Here is an 11,217-nt window from a genome sequence, read left to right on the forward strand (position 1 = left end):
AAATCTAAAAATTAAAATTAAATTTTTAATATCAATTATCATCAATATTAATTGTATTCATTGTGTACTATTAATACTGCTATAGCGTATCAATTATGCTTAAGTAAATTTGTATAGTATATTTGTTATTAAAGAATAATTTGTTATATAAGATCTATTTATTTTTTGTTGTAACCATTTAATTAAATATTTTCTTGTAGGAGTTATATTTATGTGTCTTTTTTTTTATCGTTTTAAAACCATATCGTGGTTTAAAGAAAAAAAAGTGAATAGGATGAGTTATGTTATTTAGATGGTATTTGTAAAAAGTATAGAAGAATGTTTATTTCAAGGAAGAAAAAAGTATGAAATTATTTTTCCAATGATACAATCCGTTGGGAAAAATATATCTCTACAAAACGATGAAAATATTAACATTTTGTTATTGTGTAAAATTATGCCTTACGTTCCAAGCAATAGGATTTATCTATAAGTTATAATAATTTTTAAGGGGTTTTTTACCAATTTACTCAGCTGGAATAATTTCAATTCTGACAATTTTATTGTAAACTATAGTTTAATATCAACAGCAAACAATCAAACGAAATTTAATAATATTTTTTAAAGTCAACTTCAGGAAAAAAAACCATAAGCGATGGCCTAATGTTACAAATATATATTCTCATAACGATAATCTATATTTCATAACGGTGTTTATGCGAATTCTTAGTCTTAACTTTGTCACATACGTAATGATTGTTAAAAATGTATTATTTTAATACTTACAATACTGTGTTTTTAGGATATTGTGTAGGGTGAAAATGTCACTTTAATTAATTTTTTTAACCATACATATATAAAAATAAATAAAAATGAATTTTATAGTAAATAAATAAGTTTTATTGAATCTGCGATGTACAATTACCACATTTTATCATATTTAAAAAATTCACTGATTTTGCATTGCATTTGGCGATTATTTCATTCACATGCCGTGGCAAAACTTAATAATCAGTTTTGTTTAAAATCGCCCTTGAATTACAACATAAAATCAGTTGAAGCATTATTATTTAACTTACTTGTACTACTCCAGGTATATTTTTTGTGCTTCGAATCAAATGTCTTGCCATCATAACATAAAAACACGAAATTACAAATAAGGGTACGGCGTAATAGACTAAAAACTTGACAAGTACCACTGCTTGTGGATATAGAGGACCCAGTTCTTCAGGATATGGATAACATGCTTCAAATAGTGTTACGTTATCGACTTGAAATTGTCTGACATACGAAAACTTAGCGGCTGGCAAAGCACATATTACCGCTAAACACCAAATAGACACTGCCACAGAAACAGTGAATTTTGTAGCTCGTCTACCTCCTAAAGTCGAATGCAACTTTCGCATTGGATCCACAATGGCGAAAAATCTATCCGCACTTAACGCCGTCAATGTATACACGGAAACGCCGATTGATATATCTTTTGTAGCTTCAGATACTTTACAAATAACTTGTCCATAAGGCCATGAAGGTACCTAAAATAAAAGTATAAAGTTATTTTACTCGTAGGGATCGGTTATAGAAATAAACGTTTTATTATAATACATTCTGTTGTAAAATAAAAACAAAAGACTATAAAGTATGTTTATTTTCAAAGCTGTGTCAAAGGAAATATAACTTAATTTTCTTCCTCTTACGTAGCTTTGATCGATTCAATATCCTTAAAGTTATTTTTATTTCAAAGATATTTATTACAAAAAATGCTTGTTATTTTTCCATGAAATCTGTAATTTTAGAAATGAAAAGCAAATTAAATTGAAGAAACAAAATAACTGATGAGAAAAAAATCTGTATTTTTCTTTTCTTCATTTAAATACTTATTAACAAAAAAAAGTTTAAGCTATGACTTAATGGTAAAATATATTCTTATGACATTTCAATATCTAAATATAATAAAATCGATTTCAAATGTGATTGTAACAGTTTTTATAACAATTTAATATATGCTTTATTATAAAATAAAAGAACTTTATTTAACTTTATGTATTCCATTGTAGTCAACTAATAATATTAATCATTCATACATTTTTCAAAATGTGAAAAAGAAATTTAGTTCCTTTTTTTAAAAACAAAATATCTCTAAAATACTGATGAATAATAAAGGCTTCTTATGGAAATAAAATGTGACATCATTTTCTATATGTATAAAAAAAAACTGTGATTTATACTACGATTAAAAATCTTAATTAAACTTAAGTTTTAATTAAATTTGAATTACTCTTTGTACTTTTTTTTTCTATACATAGTTCTAAATTCTTAACACTTAAATTAAAACTGTTATCGTTAAATTATTTACTCGAAAATAAAATAATAATAAATAAGAGTTTAAAAAGTACTATTATGCTCAAGGTTTTATTTTAACTTTTTTTTTGAATAATTTGTATTATGTGTAATAATATTTCTGTAATAAAATCATTAATTAAAACGATCAAATTTTAAACATTTTATTATTTTTATTAATTATTAAATATTAAATACATATTTAATATTTAAATATTTCAACTCGTAGAAAAATTATTTTATAATTTTGTAATATTCGACAAATTAAAATAAATTGTGTAATTATGAATATTATCAAGTTTTTGTGTTTAATATAAATAAAATCTTTTATTTAAAATTATAAATATTTGCTATTAATCACTGTGTGACGCTGGTGTATTAAAAACTAGTACTATGCAATAATTGTTATTATTACAAAAAATATATCATAAAAGGAAACATGTAATTTTTATTTTATTTTTCTAATATTCATGACTTAAAAATCTCATTTAAAAATGTAGAAAAAACATTTTAAAGTAGGAGTATCTATTTTTATACTCTACAAACCTAAAATGTATTATTTATTTCATTTTTCAATTGTCATCTATATTATGTCACCCAATAATAAACAAATAAATGTGTTAATTACTGTATAAACGGTAGACGTAAATGGTATGCAGGTGACAATTAATAACAGATCTCCCAATGCTAAACTAAGTATGTATATATTTGGAACATTGATCATATTTTTATGTTTGAAAAAAATCATGACTAATGATCCATTTCCAACTGTTCCAATGATAAAAATGAACGCAAACAATATTGGCACAATATATGTTTCTGGTCTTTGAGTATATGTATTTTCATAGTCATCTGTTGACAAAGTAATATTTGAAGTGTCGTTTACGACATCGATAATCATTTTTTTGTATCTCATCCACAGAACATGGTCATCTATAAAAAAATAATTGGATAGTAATTGATGTTAGTAAAATAAAGAAAAAATAAATAGGTAAAAAATAAATCAAAGAAATTTTCTTTGAAAATCGTCATACATGAAATGGTTGTCGAAGAATTACAATGAACTAGATCATTGTGTAATTTAAAACTTTAAAAAGATTAGTATAATACTTAGAAAGGAATAAATAGATCAAATTTATGTGAATTAAGTTTAATACATAGAATTTTTAAAGATTTATCATAAAAAAAAGATCCAAATTTTTATACGGGTAAAACTACATATCTTTAAGTGATTATGTTACATTTGATAAATTAGATATATGTTGNCACTTAGAAAGGAATAAATAGATCAAATTTATGTGAATTAAGTTTAATACATAGAATTTTTAAAGATTTATCTTAAAAAAAGATCCAAATTTTTATACGGGTAAAACTACATATCTTTAAGTGATTATGTTACATTTGATAAATTAGATATATGTTGTGCGCAAATGTGTTGGTATTCTTTGGAATGAATGTTTAACACAGAAAATTCAATTAAAGTTACTATAGTGATTCAACAAACTACGTCACACGTTGTACTTCAATCGTGTGTTATGAAACTAATAAAGAGAAACTACCCAAAATCTCTGATAGTTTTTATAGCTATTTTATTTTTCATTACAGAAAAATATACTTTTAGAAAACTATTTTAGCACTCAGTGAGTGTTAAAAAATTTCGGAATTTAAAAAAAAATAGTTATTTTCATCAGCATTTTTTGATTGAACTTTTTACCAGTGTTTTCCATAGACCTTCTAGAGGTATCCTGAAAAATTCGTTAAATCTGATGTTATTTGACTGAATTATAAGCTTTTTCTTTTCACGGTACTCTATACCTAAATTTCGTTGCCAATTTACTCCACGAAAATGTTTTTTTTCTATTTCGTTTTAATACCATTGTAATCTTCATGCAATAGGAAAGGTTTATAAGTCTTAAAATCCGAAATCTATCCGGAATTCTACTCGCTATGAGCGTTTAAAATTTAACATATAAAAGTTCATGTCCATAGTTTTTACTTGGTCATCATTTTGTGTGAACGCCTCGTAATTTTATTTATATATTGTGTTTTATCAACACAAAATAGATATATAACGGTAATTACAAATTGTATTTTAATGATTGTAAGTAAGTTTTTTTACATATTTATTGTGTTAAATAATAATTAATGTGCTATTATTAATGTGTATTGTGAATACATATTTTTATTTTATTCTTATGTAGTCATATAATAAGACATTTAAACATAAAGATATTATATTATAGGATAGGTTTTCTAATCATCTGTATTATTTTAGGGTACTCATCATACTCATTGGATGGCCAAGGTCCTTTATTGTTTAAAAATATTTTTGTTTAGAGACCAATTTGTATTATCAATCAAAGAATTTAATGATATTCGTTCGTTGTGTATTTTTATTATAAGTGTATATATTAAACAATGGTTTAGTTTATCTAATGCTGTGTTAGCGTCAAATTTAGATTTATAATTTATAAAAAATATGATTAACTATGAAAAAATAGATATAGATATTACTAAAGTAGTTTTAAAAAAAATGTACGGTCACTTATGGTATTTAGTATCCGAAACCGTAGCATTGGCATTTTTTTATGATAATTTGTCAAAAGATACCAAAATTAAAATGGGGAATTCATTTAATAATGACAAAGAAGATACACGTACGCATAAACGTGTAGTTTTAGGATTACATGGAATTTACAAATACAAAAGTAAAAATATTGAAGACTTCCTTTTAACAGAATCAAAAAAATTGTTTGAAAGATTTGAAATTGAAACTGATTTTTTAGATTTAGATCCTTTGTTATGAAAAGACAACAATTAGTATAGAAAAGGAAAAAAAATGTAAATAATTTAGAAGTTGCAAAATTTGGCAGAGAGGGATGTAAAGTTCATTGAAGAATATAACAATATTTTAACAAAAGATGAAGTACACAAATAGTACCTATTACAGATTGTAATAAAATATCGGCGTTGTTTTTCTAATTGCAATAAAAGCATTTTATGTCAAGATTTATAAAATCACGAAAATATTTGAATATCTAAATTATTTTTTAATATGTTTTTTATTTGCAAAGTAGTTCTTAGTATTTTATTAATATGTAAGTATGATTTTTTTTTACTATAACTTTACAAATTATTCAATGTATCATGTGAATAGTAAATGGTAGAAAAAAATGTTAGATAAAAAATATAATTTAAAATAAATTTTGTGTTAACATTTTTTTTCTGCAGTGTGCGGTTTATAAAATAAATTAAGTTAATAGTTTCAACGATAAAAATAGAATATTTGCATTTTCTTTTTTTGTTAGGCTAATTAACAATTTTTCGAAAATTTTTGTAGATATCTATTTTATAGAATAATATTATATTTATAAAAAAGTTTCTATAAACCTTTTCTTAAAAGTTAATGATTTTGAGATAGACAAAAGAAACTAATAAACAACACTTGGTGTATCATTTTTAAGTCCCAAGAGGGTTAGAGTTAAACAATCATCACCAAATTTTGTACGATTATTTTTTTGTGCAATTCTAGTGGGTAGCACTTGAAAATATTATTAAAAAAAAAAATCAAACAATGTAGCTTACGGCCATCCTAACTACCATACTATCACACATATTATTTAGTATCAACTAATATTACTACTAATGGGGAAATCAACAATATTTGGAGGAGAGCTTATAATTTAGAGTAGTGTTGATATGTTTCTATTTTTAATTATAGGATTTTTCAGTGCTGAACTATTAAAAAAAAATTTCTTCCGTAAATGTGGGCAATCTTCAAAAAAATTACAAATTTAAAATTCACTAATTTTCGAAATTTTTTCAATTTTTTTACTTAAAACTGCCATAAATTTTTAAAAAATGACCAAATCAATATAATTTAAATATAATTTTTTTTTATAGATGCATGATGACTTTACTTATCATTTGATATATTTTTTTAGAAATCTAACTCTTTATCTCCTCACAAGGGAGGGATTCAAAATGACAACTTTTTTACAAAAAATTTACTTTTTCAACTTAACTTTAGAAAATGTGTTTCGGAAATACTAACACTTTTATATATATCTTAAATTAAAGCTAATGTAATATACTTTATTGTGGAAAAAAAATGTCTGGACTTCATTTTATTTTCATGATGAAAACGAACATCAAAATTAATAAAAAAAATAAGATTTTTGTAAAAAAATTTTATATTTTAAATTTTATAATGCTATAACTTTTCGAAATATGTATAGATCAATATATGTTTTTATGATAAATATTATAAAATATACTCTCTCTAATGATTTAATTGAAAAAATAATCAAAGATGACCATGAGCGCTAAATCGATGAGTTAAAAAAAGAAATAGTTCTTGCTTGGCAAAATTTAAATCAAATTTACTGAGGAAAACTTGCAGAATCTATGGTATAAAGAATTCTAGCTTGCTATGGAAGCTAAGGAAGGGCAACTCAATATTAAATAATTGAACTTATAAACTGTTAAATAAATCACTATAATTATTTCATATTAATTATATTGAAAATTATGACATTTTATTTTATTAGATTAAAAAAAAGACGTTTCGTTTCCAAATATAATAAATGTTTTATTTTATTTTTTTTAGTTTTTAAATATCTATAATACGTTTCCAAGTAAATTAGTTGAAATAACATATAATGTGATTTTTACCTAGCATATTGAAAAAATGAACATATTTGAAAGTAAAGTACCAAAAATATCTAATTTTATCTTACTTAAAAATTTTTATTATTTACTTGTGGTTTGAATATTTTTAACTGAATTGATTCGAAAATTTTTTCATCAAACTTAATTATCCAAATAACACGTAGAAAAAAAAATTACGCAGTTGGATGTAAGTAAAAAAATATTAGAAAGCCTTTAAAATTATTTAATAATTGAAATTCACTGTCTTAGTAAAAATAACATTTTTAACGAAAATGTAAGTAAAAATTAAGTTGCAAATGGAACTAATGCAAATTATGTGGTTTTATTTTAAGTTTATGAACACATTATATAAAGAAAAAAAGTTTTGTGCATTTACTTAGTGATTTAAACGTTTAAGATTGCATACAAGTCCAAAATCTAGACGCATGAAATATAAACTTTGGGGTTGTCTTATAATTTTGACCGTCACTGTAACATACACTTTTTTCAGAAATGAGGTTTTTTTATTACTAAATATAATTAATTATTATTTTTCTTAAATTGATAATATACCTTTTTGAGTTTGAAAAATATTTCCTTGTAAAATTACATATTGAGATGATGCTTAGTTCATTATCATACATGATCATGATTAGATTTGTCGATCATGGACAATAAATACTTTTTAATTATTGTTATGTAACAGCTATGACATTTAATTCAATCAAATGTTATTGAAAATAACAAAACTAAGTATATTAATCAAAATAATTAACTCGAGTTAAGTTCAGTTAAATAGGATCAACGCTGATAAGTTAAAAAGTTATAAATATTACTAGTTAGGTTAAAATTTAAATCGATAAAATTATTAACTTAACTTAATTTAAAAATTTACTTTTTAATTGAGTTTGAGGATCACATAAAATATGATATATTTTCTTTCTGATTCCTAATTTATAAACAATTCTAGTACAACTACATGGGCTTAATCCACAAGTTTAAAACTTATTCTTACTTAGTTTAATTGAAAAACCTAATTTATTTTAACGATAAATTAAATTAGTTAAATTCCGAATTTAATTTAAAAATATTTAATTAATCGAGTTAAATGATTAAAAATAAATAAATTTTTAACTAGTTAATGCCCATATTTGAAAAATAAAAATGTTTGTGTATTGAATTTTTTAAAAACTTTTGAGTTAACGAGAAATGTTATTTACACATTTCCGCCATCAAGTAATGACAGTTGTAGGAATATTATTGTACTACATGAACACTGTTATTATAAGTCTATTTTATTAATGAAATATTAATATTATTTAACAGGCTCGATGTGCTGCTCTTTGGTTAAGTCTTCACAGTATAACAATTTCACAGATTTCACGGATTAATTACCTGTTATATCCCAAAACAATAGCTTTACTTATTACATTACACACTCCTTGCATGGTTGCTTACATCCTTATAATGTATCTAACATTGTGCTGATAAAAGCATCAATCATTGAGATGACTGATGTCTAAAACAGTGTGATAGGTACATTTTATTGACTTTCAATTTCACTTTAAATCATGCATATTATATTTGTACATTTTGCACATTGTATTTTTTAAATGATAAGTATGAAACGGAAATATATATGCCGAATCTGTCATCAATTGGTTTATAATAAATTGAAAAATTTGACTGCAAATCTATTATAAGAGTGTTATTCGAGGTTGTATAATGTTAAGATATCACTCTTCAATTATTTAATTTACAGTAAGTTTTTTAATTATTTAGCTATACTTGATTTGAAATTATTTTTTTTATAATAAAGATTATAGTGTAACAAAGACACAATCTTGTCGGAGATGTAGAACGTTTTACACATATACCTTAAAATTTCCTTGTACATTATTTTTAACAGAAATAAATCTTAAAAACAATATATAAATTAACCTATTGGAAATTTGTTTATCTAGTGTGTGTCTGTAAAAGTTTTTTTTACTTAGCAACATCAATATATTGATTCTAGATCCGCATTTGTTTAACGACTTTTTCTTGTAGTCTAAAGATATTTTTATAAAGTAACGTTATTTTAACTATTCTTTGTTTTCTTTGAACAGTTGACACTATGCAAATATTCATCTGTCTTATTCAAATTTTATATGCATAAACATTTAAGTTAATTAACTAAGTTAAAAAATAATTAACCTAAAATGAAAGGTATTAGTAACTTTGGTTATATATTTTATTCGTCTCACTATAATAAAGATCGTTCAGTAATGAATATATAAAAAGTAATTGATTCAACAATAAAATGAAGCTACAAAATGTCTTTATTTTGTAAATTAGAAATAAACGTTAAAATATTATAACTTATTATTTCCAATTATACAACACAAAATGTATTGGTTTTTCTAAATTTTCAAAAAAGTTTTTAAGTTAAAATAACATAGTATATGTAATCTTTCAAAAAATATTATAAATTTAATCAAATAAAATTTTAATGTGCGCTAATAAAAAAAGATGATGTTGTAATTATATTTTATTAAAAACTATTTTTTTTCTTTATCCTGGCACATTTATTTTTATGAAGTAAAATTTGATTGAAAAAATTATCTGGATATGCAGATGTTTTAGATTTAACTGTAAACGATTATACTTAATACCACTATCATTGTCATCTATTAAAAGACCTAGACGTTGAAGCCGCTCTTTTCTTTTGAGTATTCTTCAATACTTAATATACAATTATCATTTTGTTGAATTTTTTTTTTTTAATAGTTATTGTCTTCTTAGACTTCGTTTAAAGTATATTTTTTTATTATTTATCAATAATAAGAAAAATACTTGAGTATTTGTTCTAAAATTGTTATATATCCGCCAAAAGTTTTTTAAAGACTATATAGTTCTTAAATATGGTTATTTCAAAACTTCGAAAAATATAAAACCATTTAAATTTAAATTATTTCTTATTATTGATATATACTTAAAACGTAGTGTAAGAAGGCAATAATTATTTTGAAAAACATTTCAACAAAATGATAATTGTATTAAAAGCAATAATCTTTATCATTTGGATATCGATCAGTCTCTATAAAAGTAATCCGGTGTAAAATTAAAATATTTAATTGCAACATTTATATCATTTGTAATTTTACGACGTAAAAACTTAATATTCAAGGATTTATTGATAAATGTTGCTATTGGCTTATAATAAATCATAATAATGTTTTTATATTAGAAAAACTATAAACGTTTTATGATGTATAGGCCCAATATTTAAATTCTTACCATGAAAATCGATGAATATATATATTTTTTTTAATGCTGTGTCACTGTTAGGATTGAGTCATTTTAGCAATATCCTAAGGTATATGTACTTATTTTTAAAATACGGCAACGTTATAATATCGTATATCCATAAATATGTATAAATATGATAAGCTTTTACACCATATCACGTTATTGACCGGTACCACATATCAATTAATCTAATTAAGATGTCGTCTTTTAAGTACAGTTTTCATCTAATCTTTCTAGAGTATAAACAGCTATAAATCGTTGAAAATCGAAAAAAGAAATAAGTATTGCCATTTGAAAATCGAAAATTCATATGAGTTTAGGGTATAATATTTGTAGATTAATTCATAGCAATTTCAGAAACGTTTAAAAGAAATTAAAAAAAAAAAACCCAGCACAGTGGGGTCGCGGCATAGTGGGGATGTTGCATAGTTGGGTCCAGTATAGATTTAATCTGACAGTGATTAAAATCACTATCATAAGAAACGCTTCGATGCAAATCAGTAGATAGTGTTTAATTCTAAGAAATTGGTGGATAATTACAAAAGCTACATTATCTGCTAGTTTCTTATTAATACCCTGATTAAGATAAAGTATGTCGAATGAAAAAGGGATTATTAAAAAATATTATTTCTCATAAAAAAATTGTGTTGATTCGTACACTTTTCAATGAGTTATAGCATTATAAAGTTAAAAATGTAACCAACCCAACCCAACATCAACTCCTATTTCCTTAATTATATCCAGATTAGTAATTATTTTAATTATATATTATATAATTTTTATAATTAATTATTTTCAAATTATTATTGATTTTTAATATGTTAAAAGTAATCATTTTGAACCTACTTCTTTTTGTTCTTTAAAGTGAAAGTTTTAATAAAAAAAAAATGAATTTATTACCATAACTTTTAACTCAACTTGCAAGTTTGAAATAAATATTATTAAATAGAAAAAAAT

At 23.2% G+C, this 11,217-nt stretch overlaps 1 protein-coding gene across 4 annotated transcripts in view; it reads right to left on the minus strand.

Annotated features, from left to right (window-relative positions):
- The window catches only part of LOC126895371 (neuropeptide CCHamide-1 receptor-like), a 39,900-nt gene that overhangs the window by 6,805 nt on the left and 21,878 nt on the right, over positions 1-11,217 (minus strand). For all 4 annotated transcript variants that reach the window (XM_050667173.1, XM_050667176.1, XM_050667175.1 and 1 more), the window contains 2 exons: positions 2,948-3,252; positions 1,059-1,514 (listed from right to left, as the gene is read on the minus strand). In XM_050667173.1, the coding sequence (XP_050523130.1) occupies positions 1,059-1,514; positions 2,948-3,235 (744 nt within the window). In that variant the 5' untranslated portion in view covers positions 3,236-3,252. The remainder of the gene's footprint in view (positions 1-1,058; positions 1,515-2,947; positions 3,253-11,217) is intronic.

This window comes from Daktulosphaira vitifoliae, unplaced genomic scaffold (genome assembly GCF_025091365.1).
Source record: "Daktulosphaira vitifoliae isolate Bord-2020 unplaced genomic scaffold, ASM2509136v1 Scaffold_1, whole genome shotgun sequence".
Classification (NCBI taxonomy): domain Eukaryota; kingdom Metazoa; phylum Arthropoda; class Insecta; order Hemiptera; family Phylloxeridae; genus Daktulosphaira; species Daktulosphaira vitifoliae.